General features: G+C 47.1%; 1 protein-coding gene across 1 annotated transcript in view; it reads right to left on the reverse strand.

Moving 5' to 3' along the window:
* The window catches only part of LOC124257334, a 63,636-nt gene that overhangs the window by 29,076 nt on the left and 13,528 nt on the right, over positions 1-21,032 (reverse strand). The window contains 10 exon segments of the mRNA XM_046691369.1: positions 547-591; positions 1,603-3,999; positions 4,594-4,925; positions 4,970-6,106; positions 6,193-7,240; positions 7,429-7,928; positions 8,051-8,444; positions 8,724-9,754; positions 9,756-11,488; positions 12,567-12,598. Coding sequence (XP_046547325.1) covers positions 547-591; positions 1,603-3,999; positions 4,594-4,925; positions 4,970-6,106; positions 6,193-7,240; positions 7,429-7,928; positions 8,051-8,444; positions 8,724-9,754; positions 9,756-11,488; positions 12,567-12,598 — 8,649 coding nt within the window.

Here is a 21,032-nt window from a genome sequence, read left to right on the forward strand (position 1 = left end):
GTTATGGAGTGTATGGAAGAGCAATCCTGCCGGAAAGGGCGGGAAAAAGTTATGATATGTCCAAGTTGGTATAAACTCCCCAATATTCGTGACATTGCAAGATTTTGATCACTCACAGACTTGGGCCACTTCCTACTTCCTTTTACAACCACTAAGTGTTCCGCATCGGCAATCTCGGCAGAAAACGTGTTTACCGCGAGGATAGGAAACCCACGAGAATAGGAGACGGACCTATACTTCTCTTCACTTGGTTGTAATCACTTTTAGCTTGTTAACAGTGTCAGAATCTACACCGAAGCGTTCCACTATGCAATAAACAAGAAGTTCTTATCCATAAAGTTGTATGCTTCATTTAATGGATGGTTTCTCCATTAGTTCTGTACTAAGCACTTTCCTCACCACCAAGAACAGGTACGACACACCATGGAGTATTCGTATGAATGCAAATCTAATGTTTATTTTATGCGTTCTAAGCAAATATTGTCCAAATATATAATTCAAAATTCTTTTAATAAACAAACAAGGAATTGACAAAACTGATCTTACATTCTGGTGATGACATCATTGGAGTCTTTGATCTGCATCTGTGACCTGAGGAGAAATGTTATTATTTCCTTAATTTCAGTCAGGGAAACAACAGGTACCCTATTCTGCTGCCTTTTGGTGTCTAACAACTTTTCTTATCAGCCATGTCGGAGGGGTGCACAAAGTATGTGGTCTGGACAAGTTGTCAGACTTCCATTTTTGTGTGTTTGTTGTGCATTGCCGCACTCAGCAATATTCCAGCTATATGGTGTCGGTCTGTAAATAATCGAGTCTGGACCAGACAATCCAGTGATCATCAGCATGAGCATCGACCTACGCAACTGGGATACAATGACATGTGTCAACCAAGTCAGCTGACCACCAGATCCTGTTACAACAAGCGAATTCTAACCCAGATCTGCACAGGTTTCCATTTAAGTGGAGTGAGTGAGTTTAGTTTTACGCCGCACTCAATAATATTCCAGTCATATGGCGACACTCTGTAAATAATGGAGTCTGGACCAGACAATTCAGTGATCAACAGCATGAACATCGATCTGCACAATTGGGAACCAATGACATTTGTCATAGTTGACCAACAGCTCCTGTTATATGGGACGCTTGACATTTGTCGGTTACTGAAAATCAATATTATAACCAATCTTCACGGGTCCATTTAAGTGGAAACCTAGGTGGCTGAGCGGGAAGTATCACAGACTTTGTGTGGTTGTGACTTGGTGCTTCACTCTGAGAGTGTGAGTTTCAATCCCAAATAGGACTCAACCTCAGAATTTGTACTCTAACCTACTGAGAAAGTGTAATTACAAACAGAAAATTTGTAACCATAACTTAACATAACCTAACTGTTCATTGAACATACAATTTATATGACCAGGGTGCAATCTTCTTTTGTTCGGTGTGACTTGTTTTTCATGTCTACATGAATCTGGTACAAGTTAATTCAAGTTCCATGAACAGTAACATCAACCCTGCATTTTCCTACAAGTTTCATTACTTAATATTAACATTAGTAATCCATATCATCTCTCTACAAAACAGAGTTTCAACATAACTCACCAAATCTTCTCTGTTCATCAGTTGTAAGAAGTTCCTCATGAGATCCAGTCTGATGAACTTCGAGTTCAGGGATCACATTGTCCTCATTTGCATCATCCAGCAGCTTCCTGGAGGACTTCAACGAAGACTCAGACACAAGCACGCCTCTGCCAGAAGCAGTCTGGAACCCATGCCCAGAAGTAGCCAATGTTGTGGGTGGTCCTTGTACTTCTACCAACAGTTTCTTTCCTTGGGCTAATGCTTCAGTAGAAACTCCAACACAAGACCCAGAAGCAGTCTGGAACCCATGCCCAGAAGTAGCCAATGCTGTGGGTGGTTTTTGTACTTCTACCAACAGTCTCTTTCCTTGGGCTAATGCTTCAGTAGAACCTCCAACACAGGACCCAGAGGCTGTTTGGAAGAGGGATTTAGATAGCACTGCTGATGAGTCGTGATCATCTTGTAGCAGTCTCTGGGCTCCGACCAAAGCATTTGCTGACACATCAACAGCTGTTCCTGAAGCTGTTTGGAACATGTGGGATTGCTGTGGAGAATTATGTTCACCGAAAACATTACTACCCAAAGCTGTATTGGAAGTACTGATTAAGGTTGATGATTCTGTACACGTGTCATCTACTGATTCATTAAATAAGGACTTTGCATGATCCAAAGAATCAGAAGATACAGAAACAGAAGAGCCTGATGCTGTCTTGAACAAACTGGCCTGTTTAAAGTGCTCATCAGTGAAAATTTCCCTCGATTTGACTAGGGCATGCTCAGATAGAGTCACTGCATTTCCAGATGCTGTTTGAAACAAACTTGATGATGGCATAGTTAACAACTGGGTTTCATGAGCATCCTTCATCAGCTTCTTTGCCTTGGCCAGGGACTGCTTGTCCACAGTGACCCCTTTCCCTGATGCTGTTTGGAACAGACTGGGAGGTTTACTATCAAAGTCTTCACTAAGTGTCTTCTTGGCTGCTAACAAGGAACTCTCTGACACTGTAACCCCCTTCCCTGATGCTGTTTGGAATAGGCTGGGAGGTTTACTATCAAAGTCTTCACTAAGTGTCTTCTTGGCCGCTGACAAGGAACTTTCTGACATTATAACCCCTTTCCCTGATGCTGTTTGGAACAGGCTGGGAGGTTTACTATCAAAGTCTTCACTAAGTGTCTTCTTGGCCGCTGACAAGGAACTTTCTGACATTATAACCCCTTTCCCTGATGCTGTTTGGAACAGGCTGGGAGGTTTACTATCAAAGTCTTCACATAGTGTCTTCTTGGCTGCTAACAGGGAACTCTCTGACACTGTAACCCCCTTCCCTGATGCTGTTTGGAACAGGCTGGGAGGTTTACTATCAAAGTCTTCACTGAGTGTCTTCTTGGCAGCTAACAGGGAACTCTCTGATACTGTAACCCCTTTCCCGGATGCTGTTTGGAACAGGCTGGGAGGTTTACTATCAAAGTCTTCACTGAGTGTCTTCTTGGCTGCTGACAAGGAACTTTCTGACACTGTAACCCCCTTCTCTGATGCTGTTTGGAACAGGCTAGACAATGACATCTCATCTTCTTTAGTTGCCTTAACCATATGTTTGGCATCTGACAAATATGAAACATTTCTTACACTTGGTTCTTCGGGCACTTCTGCCATGTCCCTACATTCCCTCACCACCTTCCTGGCCTGATTCAGAGCTGCTAATGAAACACTGACTACCTTCCCAGAAGCTGTCTGAAAGGGATTCGAAGACATCTTCATATCATCAACATCTCTTGCAACTAAATTCTGATTCCGACATGAAAGTGTAATTGCCTCTTGATCAATGGAGGTAGATGAAGCAACAGTTGATTCAGTTCTCAGATCAACCTTGGTGTCCTTCCCTTCACATTTGCTATCAAAGTGGCCAATATTAGGCACCACGTGATCTTGCTCACTGCAAACATTCAGCATCTTCCTATTCTCATTTGCAGCATTTTCTCCTGAAGCAGCATTTGCTTTTGATTCAGAAATAGGAAGATCATCCCACATTGCTTTTGCATGTCTAAGTGAATCTTCTGAAAGACACATCTGTCTCCCTGAAGCAGTCTGGAACCCAGTCCCTTTTAACCCAACATTAGCCCCTCCAAACTCACCAGCTGAGGGAACATCAGGCTCAGGATGAGCTGTTTCTCTCCCTGAATCTGACACATGAGCACTAGCTTCATGATGTCCATCCCTAGTTCTTTCCATCCCAAAAGGTGCTGCCCTAACATCAAGCTGACTGCTCATATCTCCCCGAAACAGCTCCTCTTCCAGCAATGCTTGAGAGTCTGCAGTATTATCATTACCTTCATCCATCAGTGATCTAGCTGACATCAGTGCCTCTTCTGATATAGTCACACTTTTGCTGATGCTGTGCTGAATGGACTTGATTTGATGTTCTTTATCTCAGAACCCTGTTCATGTGTTTTACCCTTATTGTAACCGTCACTGGTATTAGTGACAACTGCTTGTGCAGTGTCATCTGCTTGAGAGTGTCCTTGAGCACCTGTTTGAATTGGATCTTTGGGGGCACTTGTTTGAAAACCACCTTGAGATAACTCTGTCATGTCATGTGAGAACTCAAGCAACATCATATCACATAGCTCTGAGTCAGTATTTTCTTTGGTTGCGGAGTCCCCTGGAGTGGTCTGCCATTGACCAGCAGGTTGTCCACCTCCTCCTGCACCAGATGTTTCTGGAGAAATTCTCTATGTGTTTACTGGTTGTGTCTAATGCCTTAGGTTTTGGAACAATCCTTGGTTTCTTAAATGGCCTAAAACCTTTAGGTTTCAGCATTGGGTCTCCCTTTTTCATGCTTTTATTACTGACATACTGAAGACCTTTCTTTCCAGCAGTTGAGAAACCCGAAGAAGGTGATCGAAATCCTATAGGTTGATGAGTGATGTTTGCAGAAGTCTGAAGCACATCCTCAAATGTTTTCATCTTTACTGATTTATGTGATAGAAGATTAAGATCTTCACTTTGTGACTCACTATCTTTGGAATGTTTTTCCAATGTACTTTTCTTTGATTTGAGCAAATCCTCAAGTATTGAGTCCAGTTCACAACCACCAAATGGGACAGTGTTTGAAGCAGCCTTGGAAGTACTCTGATCTGGAATTCTCTTAAACTTTTGGTCCTTTGGTGTGTTGACATCAGTTCCTAGGCCTTCTTCCATTGCCATTAGGGTCTGAGCTTTCACAAGAGCATCTTTATTCAGAAACAGATCTTTACCACTGGCAGTAGCAAATGATGGAAGATTACTTTTGGCGTCTGCAATACAGCTCGCTGTCACATCTGCTACGTCAATGTGTGTCTTGTGTCGTCTGGAATGAGAGTTGCTCTTACATGTGCCCCGTCCTGAAATCACCTTCCTTGATTAGTGTCCACAACTTCAGGCATATCAACATCAGTTTCCAGCAATGCTGTGGCTTTCTGAAGAGATTTTGGATCAAAGTTAAACTTCTTGCCACTTGCTGTTGAAAAACCTGAGACAACAGTTTGGGAAATATTTGGGGAATTAACATTTTCATCAGACTTACTGAAAGGTTTTGAAATATTTGGTCCTTCAGACATAACATGAGTTTCAAGCAATTCAGATGCTTTCTGAAGAGTTTTTGGATCAAAGCTGAACTTCTTACCACTTGCTGTTGAAAAGCCAGCCACTGTATGTTTCATGCCTTTTGAACTGACATTTTCTGAAAGGTTGTGAATGTCTTCTGTTTTATGCTTCACTTTAGAGACAGTGACATCTGTTTCAAGCAATGCAGTGGCTTTCTGAAGAGATTTTGGATCAAAGCTGAACTTCTTGCCACTTGCTGTAGAAAAGCCAGTTTTGGACGTACCAGTTTTAGAACATGTAAGGGAAGATCTATGTATGTCTCGAGACATATTAGCCTCAGATTCAAGCAAAGCAGTGGCTTTCTGCAGCAATTTCTGTTCCTGTATAAACTGATGACCTTTATCTGTTCTGAAGTTAGAGTTAGATGTATCTAACAATGTCTTCACTGTTTCAGGCAACTCGACACCAGCATCTTCTGAATGGATCTGAGGACTGTCAAGGCTATCAATCGGTGGTCTGGCACTTTCCTGGTTGTTAATGTCCCAATCCCTGAATGTAGATTGTTCAGAATCAATATTCATCAGAGGCAAATTACTTCCTCTGGTTAATGATTTACCCTGACTCAGAGAGATCACAGAGCCTTGAGATTCTGCACTAGGTCTTACTTCTCCTGTCTCTGGTCTTTCATCTTTGAGGACTGTTTTGATCTGCACCTCCTCATCAACTGCCACAAACTGATGAGATGCTGAGGACACTGTAACAGCTTCAGCTCTTTCTGTCACGAAAGACACACCAACTGTTTCCTCCTCAAGAATCTCTGCTTCACCCTGTTCAAGATCACTCCACACTGACTCTGATCCTGAAATACTTCCAGCTCTGTTTAATCTGTCTGGCTTCTGCTTGTCCTCTTCTTTCTCATAGTTACAGAAGCAGGTGACTTTGCTTCTTCAAGGGTTAATGACTCATTTCCCATTTTGGTTGTGTCTGTTTGATCCCTCTTCAAACTAAATTCTACTGCATCTGACACAAACTCTATATTCTTGATATCCTTGTGACAGTCTGTCCCATCTGTTGGACCACCTTGGGTAATATCCCTTCCATGAGATTCAAGACCACTCCATAATATATCTGGGTCAGATTCATTCACTAATTTTGGTTCTTTCTTGGGAAACATCTCGAAGTGATACTCTTTCCTATTTTTGTGAACAATTCTCTCACAACTGACATCAGAGTCAGAATCACCTATCATCAGTGATTTGCTAAGAAGAACAGAGTCTTTTCTGGATGTCCTTGACCTTGTGCTGATTCTGGTTCTGGGAGTTTGATGTTTGACTTCAGAAGACATTTCCTTTATTTCTTCTGTGGATGTCACATACAGATCAGTATCGGAGTCACTCAAAGATGAGTCAGCTGCACAATTTGTTTGGTTTACATTAAACTTTTTCTCATTCTTAACATCACTTTCACTCTTGCAAGATTCAAAGTCACTGGAATCAGATGAGGACATGTCACGGCATCCTTGAGCTGAACTGTCAAGCTGCATCCCTTTGTCTCTGACACATGTTTCAGAAAGGTCCATATCACTCAATATTGCATCTGTGACCGAGTCACTGAACACCAGAGCCTTCTGATTGCTAGCTTTCCCTGGAACATCAGGCTTCTTGAATACATCCTTTCCTTGATGCCCCGTGGCAGAGGCCATGATACTTCCACTGACTGATGCTTCCGATTCAACACATTGTTCTCCTGCACTTTGAACAGAAACTGATAACACCTTCTCTGAAAGCAAATTTGACACCTTTTTGTCTCCTGTGACAGAATGAAGAGAATCATCACGTCCTTCCCTGCATGATTCTTGCTCAGGTTCAGTTCTGACATCTGTGGTCTCACTTGCTGCTACATCTACTTGGGAGAACTCAATGTCACTAAAGAGTTCCTCCTGGACATCCTTCACCAAGTTGTGGACATATTGGGAAGAGGGCACCCAGTGGGAACAATTAGCGACATCACTGCATGCCTTGACCTGCTCTTGACCATCATCTTTCACTACTGAAGCATTCTGTTTCACTGCACCAGATACTGCCACAGCAGATTGATTTAGTGCCTCATTCTCATGTGTCTTCACATCTTTACCATCCACAAAAGGAACGTTTTTACACAACATATCATTGCCTGGTTTCACACAAGACCTATCTTTACAACAATTCCTATCTCTTCTGCTCCATGTCCAGCAATGTCATGAGTACATGAAGAAGATGGGCTCTGACCACCACCATCAGCCAGTACACCAGTCCGGGAGGTTGTATCTCCATTATCATCTTGTACAGCTTGTTGCAAGGTTGTATGTCCACCAACATCAGTCAGTACAACAGCTTGAAAGGTTGTTTCTCCACCACCTTCAGCTGGTACATCAGTCTTGGAGGTCATATGTTCTACAGAATCAGGAGATACAGCTGTCTTAGATGTCATTTCTCCACCAACATCAGCTGATACAGCAGGCTTGGAGGTCATTTCTGCACCAACATCAGCAGATACAGAAGGCTTGGAGGTCATTTCTTCACCAACATCAGGAGGTGGGGCAGTCTTAGTGTTTGTCTCTCCACCAACATCAACAGGTGGGGCAGTCTTGGAGGTCATTTCTCCACCAACATCAGCAGATAAAGAAGGCTTGGATGTCGTTTCTCCACCAACATCAGCAGATAAAGAAGGCTTGGATGTCGTTTCTCCACCAACATCAGCAGATACAGAAGGTTTGGAGGTCATTTCTCTACCAACATCCGCAGATAAAGAAGGCTTGGAGGTCATTTCTCCACCAACATCCGCAGATACAGAAGGCTTGGAGGTCGTTTCTCCACCAACATCCGCAGATACAGAAGGCTTGGAGGTCATTGCTTCACCAACATCAGGAGGTGGGGCAGTCTTAGAGTTTGTCTCTCCACCAACATCAACAGGTGGGGCAGTCTTGGAGGTCGTTTCTCCACCAACATCAGCAGATACAGAAGACTTGGAGGTCGTTTCTCCACCAACATCAGCAGATACAGCAAGCTTGGAGGTGATTTCTCCACCAACATGAGCAGATGGGGTATTCTTAGAGTTTGTTCTCTCTCTCCAACACCAACAGCAGGTACAGCAGTTTCAGAGGTCATGTCTTGACAACCATGAGAAAGTACAGCAGACTTGGAGGTCGGTTCTCCATCAGGAAGATCAGCAGTCTGGGAGGCACAGTCCCAGTCTTCCCAGTCAATGAGACTCTCATCAAACATCTCCGAGAACTTGGTGAAACCTGTGGAAGATAAGAAGTATACAAAGCAACTTTCATCAGAGTACACAAACCTCAGGCATACCAAGTCTGAGAATGCAAACCTCAATAGTAATTAATGACCAAGCATGAGAAAGATAATATTCATGTGCTCCTACTTATGATACTGATACTTATGATGTTAAATCCTAACTTTCTCCAAAAGAAATGCTCAAAGGACCTTTATTAGGTTTATTTCTAACTATCACACATAACAGCCTTAATCCCTCGTAAGATCAAGAATGAGAGATTCTAAATACCTACCAAAGTCCTGCTGTTTGGTCATGGTTCCTTTCTTGTCTGTCAGTGGTGGAGGGTCTGTCACAGTGTTCCTGCCAGCCCCTATGTCCCTAACTGTCTGCAAAACATCAGGTAGTGTACCAGCTTCCTTCACATCAGTAGCACCATCCTTGCTAGCATCTACACCAACACCAGCTTCATATTCCATGTTTTGTCCAACAACATTAACAACTGATGTATTATCTACATTAGGAAAGGAAACAGCACTGGCAACAGGTTCTGCTTCTCTGACTGCAGCAGAGGCTTTGGCATCAACATCACAACCTTTGAAACTAAACACAGTCTTGGGACAGACAGCCTTTATCTGGGATGAGGTTGGGTAGAAGAACCGCTTAGCCTTAGGTTTCCTGGTGAAAGGGTTCTGGACATATGGCTCAGTAACATCTGTGTGTCCCGTACATGCAAGAGAAGATCTATCTGAAGTAAATGAAAGGCTGTCTGATTTCAGAGCTTCTTTTTTGCTTGATATGATGTCTGTTGATGAGGTCTGGAGGTTTGTGGCAGGTAGATGTGATAAGGAACTCCTTTCATTCTCTGTTGGCACTGATACAGCCTCCTTATCTGGGCATTTAACACAACTGTCATCAGAAGAGGTAGTGACTCTGGGCATAACTTGAGGTAGAGAGGTCTGAGCTGAACTGGCTCTTGTTACAAGCTTATCAACATGTTCCATGGAATGTTGGTACAGAGCAGCAGAGTTTGTTATTACATCACTGATTGTTTTTTGAGCATCAACTCTGTGTGCTTCTGTGGAGCAGAATGGTTCTTGAGCATTAACAACATTGTTGAGTTTAGACTGATCAGAACTGGCCACAAGACACATCTCAGTCAAACTGGACGGAGAAATCTGGGAAAACATTTCATCATGCACAATTGGATGAGGACGGACTGGCGTGGATACAGAACTCTCACAAACAGCTGCATTGGGTTTTGATAGAGATATGCTGTTTATATTTTCAGTTGGTGAATCAGCTGCACCTTGTACTTGGGATTGCTCAGGTCTCTGTTGACAGTACTTTGGTAACATTAGGAATGGACAGAAAATCACAATTCTGACGTGTGAGCTGGTCAGAATGTTCCTTACATGATGCATCAATACTATTTTCCTTAAGTAAACCATTACAAGAGATGTCTGGTTGGATATTATTGCCAATATTTGATTGACATATCTCTGACTGAAACTGTTCATCTGGCTGTGACTCAAAGAGTGACTGTTCTCCGTCTGATGGCTCTGCAGCATGTGGACTGATCCACTTGTCTTTAACAGGTCCGATACCTTTCTCCTTTATTTTTCCACAATTGTCATCAGGATGTGGACTGATATGCTTTTCTTGAACAAGCTTGTTATTTTCCTCTCTCTGTGTTCCACTATTGCTATCTGCATGTAGACTGACACACTCATCTTGAACAGGCTTGGTACCTTCCTCCTTCAATATTTTACTATCGTCATCTGCATGTAGACTAATACACTCGTCTTGAACAAACTGGGTAGCTTTCTCCTTCAGTCTTTTATCATATCCATCAACATGTGGACTGGCACAATTGCCTTGGACACTCTTATTATCCTCTGGCTGAAACTCAGCACAGGTTTTATCATCAGCCTTAACAGAGTCTGATAGATCGGGTTCTTTCAACATCAAACTGTCCTTGCATGTAAGCTCAATGGCGGTTTCAGGAACAGAGGAACAGACACTATTGGTATTTGTGTTCGTCCACTGGTCATAGTTCAGCTTCTTACTGGCTCCAACTCCCTCCTCTTCACACAAGTTCTCAGCAAACGTCACTTTCTTCCTGCCAGAGCCATGCTTTCTTTTCTTGGAGGAGGACAATATAGAGTGAGGTTTGATGGCCTGACTTCCATGTGGAGAAGGAGTAGAGAACATGGCACCATCCACATCACCCTCAGGTAGACAGGTTTCTGTGGACTTCCGTTTCTTTCCCTTCCGTGGAGCACTGCGACGTCGGATCTCAGCACTGGAGGGACTGTCCATGAAAATGGACAGTGCTTCATGCACAACTGACTGCGTTACCAAACTGCTATTTTGGTCAGATGGCAGGCGTTTATTCTGTTTTAATCGCTCTTGAGAATTCCTCACTCGTCTGTTTAACATGGAGGAGTTGGTCCTTTGTTCAGAAGAAGGTGTGTAATTGCCCTCATCTCCTCTCCCTCGATACAATTGGTTGCTGTTTGTCAAATGATTCACAACATCAACCTCGGTATCACTAACCACTTGTTTATCAAACACATCATCAGTGGGAAGGGTAGATATATCACCTTTAAAACTGGCTGCCATTTGCAAAATGTTTATTTTCAACTGAACATCTTCATTTTCAATGTCAATCACAGTCTTACGTCCAGGATTTTTGGAAACTGGAGATTTACCATCTTTAGCTAGAGGTGATGCAATATTACTTTTCACAGCAACATTACTGAAATTCCTCCTCTTACAGCTGGCTCTAGGTGAAGCAGTTGACTGCACAGTCTGGGAGTGAGGTTGTCCTGCTCGGGGAGATCCACCCTGGTGCACCTCCTGGTTCTGCCCAGTGGAGCGTAGGAATAGCTCCTTAATCAAGTTCTTCCCTCGGTCAGTTTGCACCATTAAGGAAGATCGAGGACCTGGAGAGATGCCAGAGAGACCTTCCTCCTCCATTGTAGCATTGAGCTCCTTCACCAACTCATCTGAATCTGTTCTGCCCTGATCAGGAGAAAACAGTGCTCGTGGAAACCCCTGAAAACACCAAAGCAATGTCAAAACAAGAAGAGGAAGTCATCAATGTCCCCCGCAATGGCAAAATACTCTTCATCAGTGAGTGAGTGAGTCAGTGAGTGAGTGAGTGAGTGAGTGAGTGAGTTTAGTTTTACGCTGCACTCAGCAATATTCCAGCTATATGGCGGCGGTCTGTAAATAATCAAGTCTGGACCAGACAATCCAGTGATCAACAGCATGAGCATCGATCTGTGCAATTGGGAACCAATGACATGTGTTAACAAAGTCAGCGAACCTGACCACCCGATCCCGTACTCTTCATGAATATGTCTATTAGTTACGACTATGTCAAATGTTTTGGCATGGTGTGAGTGTGGCAGTGAGCGAGTGCGTTTAGTTTTATGCCACACTCAGCAGTATTCTAGCTGTTTGTAAATAATAGAATCTGGACGAGATAATCCAGTGATGAGCATGAGCATCGATCTACACAATTGGGATACAATGATATGTGTCAACCGAGTCAGTGACTATATTGCAAAGTGGAAGGAGATTATTGAAAGGTTTTTATGTTATGTTCCGGAAAATAGCACTACCAACAAATTTAAAGTCAAACTTGTTGCACCTGTGAAGGTCCGGGTGGTCAGACTCGCTGACTTGGTTGACACATGTCATCGGTTCTCCATTGCGCAGATCGATGCTTGTGCTGTTGATCACTGAATTGTCTGGTCCAGACTCGATTATTTACAGACCACACCATATAGCTGGAATATTGCTGAGTGCGGCGTTGAACTAAACTCACTCACTCACTTGACAAAGAAACAAAGACAACAATATTCTATCTCTGTCAGTGTCCTGTAATTAATCCTGCCTGGACCAGACAATCTACTGATTGACACCATGAGTGTCAATATGTGCAGTTGGGCTATGATGCCATGCCTAGACCAAGTCTGCAAGCCTGATTTCATTAGTTGCCTCTTACAGCAAGCATCAGTAACAAAAGGCTAACTTCAACTTTTTCAAAGAGGTGAATTATTGCTTTGGATACATTGCATTGTAGGCCATGTTTGGAAGAGACTCATGACACTGTGGCATATCTTACTTTAGGTTTTGGTGGGCTAGGAGCTTCCTCTGCTGAAACAAATTGAATTTTTTTAATATAAATTGTATATTTATATACTTATCCTATCTCACGGTATGCACTTCTCTCTCTTGATTCGACACTGAGTGGAATGAAGTAAACTTTTTCTCCCTAGGCCTCTCTTGTCCATCTGCCCAAGCACTCCATGCTACCCTCATTATAAGACAGCTTCCTAGTTGTCATGCAAAGCATGCGGCATGCTCCACTAGCTACCCACGTGACTATCTCTGAATCATCATTCTTCTTGGAGCCACTGGATAATATCAATCTTGGAGAATCTTCATAGCGGGGAGGATGGGCGGGAATCCGTTGCGTGAGATAGGATAAGTAAATAAATATACAATTTATATTTAAATTTTCAAATTTTTAAACTTATGCTATCTCACGGTATGCACTTATCCCAGTGTCAGATGGCGGGACGCAGATACCCTATGTTGGTAAAGTCATAGACAATAATCGGGATAGCCCCTGCTTCGAGAAGACCCCCCCGAACAGACACCGACCAGGGGTGGGTGAAAGAGAAGCACCACTCGGAAAACTCGCGGTTTTAACGTTCAGTTCCAGTCAACATCAAATTGACCCTCACTCCTTTACATAAGCTTAGTCAAAGGATGAGCCTGGCAACTTTGGAGTCAGAACTCTACGAAATCTACAACACACTTCACTGACGTCATTGCTTTGAAAAGTAGAGGTCAGGAAACGTGAAATGTCGAACCCTTCAGCATCGTGATACAGAATCGTGCTCCAGATTCCTCCAATCACTGAGACAGTAGTATCTCCGTGTCTTAGTATCAAACAAAGTGAAGTAGTTCTAACCCATAAGCAAATAGTATAAAACTAAGTGAAGTACAGTGGAAGCCCTCTAAATTGGCAGCCCTCTAATCCGGCATACTCTCAATACCCCTTCTGGAGTTGTCTGTCTGAATCAGACCCCTGAAGGTCCGTCGCCAAATGCCGAATGGCGGGAAGAACCTCCAAGAACTCGAGTTCGTTGATGTGAAAGTCCCGTTCTGCGGACGACCACAGCCCAGCCGTCTGAAGATTAAGAAAGTGAGCCCCCAACCTTTAAGCGACGCGTCGACGAACAAGTGGTGCACTGGAATGAACGGCATCAAACAAACTCCGGCACAAACGTTCGGTTCTACAAGCCACCACTGAAGAAGAGGACATAAGGGTTCGGGAAGACGAATCAACTCCTTGAGATACTCTGGGACGAGATACGGCAGCAGGAAGTGTGGCAACAGACGTAGTTGCAATCGTTTCCGCCGTGTCAATGCCTTTGCCGATGTCAAGAGGGCCAAAAGTTCCCGCCACTGTCGTAAGGTCCTGGCCTGCGACAGTGCTAACGGAACTAGACGAAGAATTTTCAGCCATCTGTCTTGTGGAAAGAAAATCAGGCCTCAATGCGTGTCGAAAGTTGCCCCGATGAATTGAAGGGTCTGGGTCGGTGTTAGTTCCGACCTCGCAGAGTTTTACAGCCAACCCAGCTGCTGGAGAAGCTTCATACCGAAGTCCAACTGACGTAGAAGAACGACTGGGTGCAGTCGTCTATGTAACTTTCTAACACGACCCCGTGGAGATGAAGAAACCTGGTGATCGGCTTGGTGATCCTGGTAAACAGCCACGGGGCCGTGGAAATTCCAAATGGCAGGAAGGTCCATTGATAATAGATCCCTTGGAACATGAACCGGAGGAATTTCCGCCAATCCAGATGAATGGTCACATGAAGATAAGCATCTTGAAGGTCTCGGCTGACAAGACTGACTGACTGACTGAGTTTGGTTTTACGCCGCTTTTAGCAATGGGCTTCACACATTGTACACATGTGGGGATTCAAACCCGGGTCTTCGGCGTCGGCTGACAAGAAAATCTCCTTTCTTCAGCAAGAAGGACGATCGATACCATCCTGAAGTGAGGCAGGCGCTGGAGAATGGCATGTTGAAAATGAGTCTTGTTTTTAGGAGTTTTTCTTGGGAACCAGAAAGATGGGGGAATAGAACCCCGGAGTGCTGGGCGCGGGACCGAGAGACTGGACTGCACATTTTGCTATGAGCGTAACTATGGTGGAGTGAAGAAAATGGATCTGGTCCGCTGGGTAACTGCGATGTACCGGATGCACTGTCAGAGGCGGGCGTCCGATGACTGGAGGTTGATAGCCTTTGGCGAGGAGGTTGGTCACAAAAGGATCGTCTAGGATGGCCCAATTGGGAGCAAACCTCCCTAATCTCCCATACACTGCAGAGTCGTAAATGGGGAGGGCTGGAGGCGGGAGATCCAAGTTGTGCCCATGTTTTGACGAGTCACTACTTGGGGACCCACTCCCAACCCCAGTGTCGGACTTGGGAGGACGTCGGGAAGAGGTGCCATGAGAGAACCGGCTACCTCTAGCTCAGGATGAATGGCCACAAACACCAGATGGCCACAGTTCCGGAAGAGATGGTACAAACTGCGGAGCACTTCTCTGTATCATGGAAACTTGCAGATGGGATTTCTGGAGTTTCAATAACTCCAACCAAACTTGAAATTCGAACTAACCTGTGAAGGTTTCAGATTCTTTGAATATATTCCTCCTTGGGGTACTTATAAGCATTTAAATGTCCATTTAAATTCCCTACGACAGTTGTAACAATATTTGAATAAAATATTTACAAAACAAAAACTACGTTTTGTCTTGTGAGACCACCCTTACAGGGCCTTCCGGCCCCCTACAGCCAAGAGCAGGTAACTCTAGACCGTAACCTCGTACCTCACTTTCCATGCTGAACGAAGTCAGACAGAATGCGGAGGGAGGTGGTAGTATTCTCAAGGAGGAATATATTCAAAGAATCTGAAACCTCTACAGGTTAGTTCGATTCTTTTTTATATATTCCTCCTTGGGGTACTTATAAGCATAAGACAGACTCCTAAAGACGGATCTCAGGAGCGGCATTCTGTCTGCTTAAACACCCCGACAAGAAGTGGAATTTCCCAAGCTAATTATAGCAGAAAAGGCACACTTACCCGGTCACGTGTCCACCAAAGCCAATCAGGCGGGGGCATGAGCCAGGGTCAGGGTTAAACGTATGCAAATTTGTCCAGCGAAACCTCGCTAATGCAACGAACGAGACACACCCTCCCTCCTTCCCGTAATCTACTCGGAAGTGAAGATAAGGGTCCCGCAATAAACCCAGAAACGAAATGCCGGAATATGAACAGCAAAGTTTCCAAGGGCAGTTTAGTCTAGAGCTTCTCGGTTAGAAAGCAAGAGACATGGGAATAAAAAACCAGCACCACATAAAACCCATCACCAAGGGAAAATGTAACAAGATTTGTAAAACCCAACACCAGTGTTAAAAATAGGCAGATAATGGTTCACACAATAAAAAACCTCGAAAGCTCAATCGGCTAGAGAGGTGGAACCATGCCCACTGGAGAGAACTGACTGACCGAACCGAGCACGCTCACTGGAGAGTCTGTCAAGTTGGTAATGACGGATGAACGTACTCGGACGGCTCCAAATAGCCGCGGAGCAGATCTCCTCAATGGGCAGGGCTGCAGCGTAAGCTGTCGATGTAGCTACTGCCCTAACCGAATGAGCTTTCAACCCAACAGGCGGGATACGCCCTGTTTGAGTATAACTCATATGTATGGCAGAGACAAGCCACCGAGAAATGGTCTGCTCGATCGCCGGAAGACCAGCCTGAACCCCGCCATAACAACAAAACAATTGGTTACCCTTACGGGTACCCCTTGTTCGTTTGATATAAGCCTGAAGTGTCTTACGGACATCTAAGACGTGAGCACGTTGTAGAGAGGTACCGGACAGGGAAGGCTGAGTGAAAGCTGGGAGCTCAATAGGCGCCGTCACATGGAAGGGACTATCCTTCTTAGGACGGTAAGTCTCAGGCAGCCGAATGCTAACTCTGTCTTTGTGAAAAACAGTAAGCGCGGGATCGGCCGACATTGCATGAATATCGCCAACCCGCCTGCCAGAAGTCACCGCCACAAGAAACGCCGTCTTCCACTAAAAAGCGCTGTACAAGAGGGTGCTGCCCCAAGAGAGCACCGTCAACAGGAATATGAAACGCAGAAATAGCCGTAGAATATCCCCGAACAGTGGAAGCCGCTAGACCGGCTTCCAACCGAGACTGGAGGAATTCTAACACACAGACTAAATCTGTAGAAAAGGGATCAAGAATCCCCCTGTTGACACACCAGCGCGAATAACAGGCCCATCTATCCTCATATTGAACGTTTGTCGAATCCTCCGCTGGCCAGAATTGTGTCTGCAACTGGTGCAGGAATTCCGCCGCGATGGAGGCGCATCCCCGATAGCAGCTAAGCCACCCACTGAATCCTGGGATTCGGGTGGGCGCCCGCTCTGGGATAGGAGGTCCGGTCGAAAAGGTAATAGAACAGGAGGCTGAGCCAGAAACCTGAGAATTACCGAAACCAGCTTTGTGCCGACCAAAGGGTGCCAGAAGCACAAGTAGCCGAGCTGGTTGTGCGGTCAGCTGCTTACAGGACCCTGGAAATCAGTGGTATCGGGGAACGCCCACAGTACCCTGTCCGGCCCAATCTAGCTGAAAGGCGCCGTTGGCTAACGCACTCCGGATCCGAACTGGAGCAAAACACAGGAATCTGGTTCGCCACCCCAGACGCAAACAGATCCACCTGGAACGACCAACAACTGGGAGATAATCCCGAATATCTCCCCGTCGAAAGCATCCACTGCAGGGGCTAGTATACGCCGTGAGAGAGCATCTGCACGGACGCTGTCTACCCCCGGAGATAAACAGGCAAAACCCTAATGTTGAACTGATCGCACTACAGTAGAAACTGCCACGCCCCTGAAGGAGCGACGGAGACACTGTGCCGCCTTTGCTTGAGAATGTAAGACATGGCCGCTTGATTGTCCATTTCTAGACGAACCACACGGCCCTGCACCAACACCGAAGCACTCGAACACCTTGCGCGGACTGCTCTCAGTTCTAACACATTGATGTGTAGGCTGACCTCCCCGCTCCACCAGAGGCCGGAGGCTGAGTGCTCGCCCAGGACCCCCAACCTGTGAGGGAGGCGTCCGTCTGAACTGAGAGGGAAGGTGTCGGGTGTCGAGGGGATCCCCTGGACAAATTCCCCGACGCCCGGCCCACCATCGCAAGTGAGGGATTAACCACTCTGGCGCTATGAGCATAATCTCGTAGCCCCTGCGAGTGGGGACCACAGCTGAGCTAATGCTTGCTGAATTGGTCGCATCCTCAAACGCCGCACGCCAAACCACGCCCACTGTCGCCGCCATGTTGCCGAGCAACCGGCCATGTTCGGGCCGACGCGAACGGGGACTGGAGGAACTGTAACACAGTCCCCGGACTTTGACGATGCGGTCCGGAGCAAGGGAAACAATCCCTAGCCCGTGTTGAATCTGGCTCCCAAGAATATCAGATCCCGCGCCGGAACGAGGTCTGATTTCTTGAGATTGATAATCCAGCCCAGTGACACCAGAGTATCCAGCACGCACAGTGTGGGCTCTGCTTAACTGAGGCCCTAAGGCCCGTGAAGCCAATCGTCCAGGTACGGGTGACAACACCTGCCCTGAGACCTGGCTAACTGAGCTGGGATTAGCATAAGTTTGGTGAACACCCTTGGCTGCGTGGAGATGCCGAAGGGGAGCACGCTAAACTGGTAGCACGCCCCGTCGAAGGAGAACCGAGGTACTTCTGAATTCGGGTGCATTGGAACATGGAGGTATGCGCCTTTGAGATCGATTGACGTAAGCCAATCCCCTGTCTCGACGGAGGAGATCACTGACCTGAGTGTCTCCATCCTGAAAGACGGCACCTCCAGTAATTTGTTCAGCCCTCTGAGATTCAGAATGGGTCTGAACCCTCCGCCCTTTTGGGTCACGAGGAAGTAGGTGGAATAAAACCCCTCTTCTCGCTGACTCACAGGAACCACTCGATGGTCAGCTTTGGTCAGTAAAGACTGAACCTCGGGCATCGGAGGACTTCCGCTTTGTCGGGGTCGGCACAGGCGCAGCCGAACCCCCGGAGAAGGACGGAGGATCGCTACCCACTGTGGCAAAATGGCCATCCCTGAGCGTGGACAGGACCCAGGATTTGAGGTGGCTGCCTCCCACTCCCGGAGGAATAGGGACAGCCGCCGCCGACAGGACGCGGTGGCAAAGAGGCAGTGCACCCCACCGCCGGGCAAGTCTCCGGCCATGGAGTGGGGCAACAAGGGCTCTGGGGAATGAATCAGTGGGAAGCCGGGCTGGCTTCCCTTGCCCCAAAAGACTGCTGCGCTGGAGCAGGCTTGCCCCTGCCTCGTGGCGCTCGCTCCGCTTGGACTGCAAAGGGCAGCCCACTTAACAACATCCTTCGGGTGCCGAGGCAGAAGGTTGCCGGACGCATAGCGGGAGGGCCGATGGCGCAGGAGCGGAGGGCTGCTCCAACAAAGGCTTTGAGTCCTTAAAGGTAGAGACAGCCTCCGCTGCCTCCCCTTACCACCTGCAAGGCCCCAGGAACAGGGAAGATCCCATGGTATAGGGCAATGACAGTAGAGCTTGCTGTGTGGCCGCGCGAATCACCGCCACAGACAGCCACAGGCGGCGCAAAGCCCATGACGGCACCATCATCTGGCTGGCACAGCACCGAATGCTGTCCCGGCCAGATGCGAGTGTACGTCCGCTAACTGCCGGCGAAAGCACCGACTCCGATGAATCGGCACCGCCAGCGCTGTGGGCCACCAGCTGTCCCTGCAACGCCGACAGGTAGGCTGAATGGACTGCTACTTTAAGTTGTTGGTCACAAGACCGTAACATTCTTCAATGACCGGTAGGCAGACTTCAGCGCAGTGACGCACTAGCCGGAAAAGGGGAGGCGCTTGCCCTGCCTCGGCCGAGGCCAGGGAAGACGAAGACGACCCTCCTAACGGACTGAGGCAAAGACGACTTCATCCACCACTGGTGGTTCGAAGAGCGCCTCCGCACCTAACTGGTACCGCCCGCCTACTTCCAGGCAAATCAAAACGCCGAGCGAAGTACCAGCCAGGAGCCGGATTCACCACCTCACTGACCAGTGATGGGAGAATGCGTAGCCGCGCCTCTGCGACCTGGTTAGGTGCGAACGCCTCCCGGAGCCAAACTCCGCTGGGTCGGGTGCCGGACGGAACAGCCACCTGCGGCAGGACTTCGGCGATCTTATCCCGAACCTGCCGCAGGGACGAGGCAAAGAGAGCACGGCACTGCCTCCCGATTCCACCGCCCCTCCTCCTCCTCCATATCGACCTCGGCAGAATCCTTGGCCGCCATAATCTCAGACTCCTGAGAGAGCGCCGAGGAGACGCCAGAGGCAGGACCAGAAAACTCATAAGGTCAAGAGGAGCCAGGGAAAACATCGCCTCTGCCGGGAGGAACCCGCACCAGGTCACCGAAGTCGCCTCGAGAGGAACCTGCCGCAACAGGCTTCCCTGGCAACCCCGACTGGCTGCCGGGCGCCGAGGTATCCCGAACTGGTCGGCGCCCTGGGCGCATCGCCAGTCGGGACACCAGACAATGACAGGGGCAACCCTGTATCGCCCGCACCAGGCACCTGTGACAGACCAGTGCATAAAGCCAGGTCGCCACCAGACGCCGAGGGCATGCCTTCACCAGGGCGAAGCCAGGATCAAGCCGCCCGGGAGGCGCGCTTCCGAGCCGGAGTCGGGCCGCAGCTAACCCCCCCAGATGTGTCAGCCCTGCCCTCGACGCACCGGGCGGCTGAGCTCCTTACGGAACCCCGCTAACGCCGTGATCAATCAGGGACTTGACTGACGACATCTGCTCCTGGAAAAAACGGTTAACGAATCAACAGGAACACTTTTTACAGGTGCTGAATCAAGAGGGGGGGTGGCGGGTACAGAGACGGAAGCAGTAGGAGATGCAGAAGGGGCATGAGTGCGTGAAGACGAAGCCGCCTTAGCTTTTTTGGGAGCCGGCTCCGCGTGGGAAGCGGCTCCAGTGGACCCCTTTTTTTTACTATGGGAGCGCTTTGGACGGGGATCCTGTGCCCAGAGATCACCCCGCCTGAAGCAGGTTGTTGTAAAACAGCTGTTGTCTATCCGCCCTACGCCGAATGGTTTGGGGATGAGAACATGGCACATGCCGCGACACCCCTCTTCCTCATGTTCCTTCTGCACTAAACAGCGTAAGCAGACCTCGTGGGAATCCTGTACGGGAATTGCAGCAAGGCACGGCAGTACAGGGTTTAAACTGCAACAAGTAAAAACCCTGTGCAGCAATCTACCCTATACCCACATACAAATACATGTAAAAAAGACGCATGGGCTTACACAACTAATGCGACAAACGTAGCATGCAGTTGACAACCTAGTACACACTGCAGCATAACTAACAATTACGGGTTTTTAGCGTAATATAGAAAATGCGAGCAGTAGACATACTCTACA

The sequence above is a fragment of the Haliotis rubra genome, unplaced genomic scaffold, assembly GCF_003918875.1.
Source record: "Haliotis rubra isolate DU_JTF1 unplaced genomic scaffold, ASM391887v1 Scf659, whole genome shotgun sequence".
NCBI lineage: Eukaryota > Metazoa > Mollusca > Gastropoda > Lepetellida > Haliotidae > Haliotis > Haliotis rubra.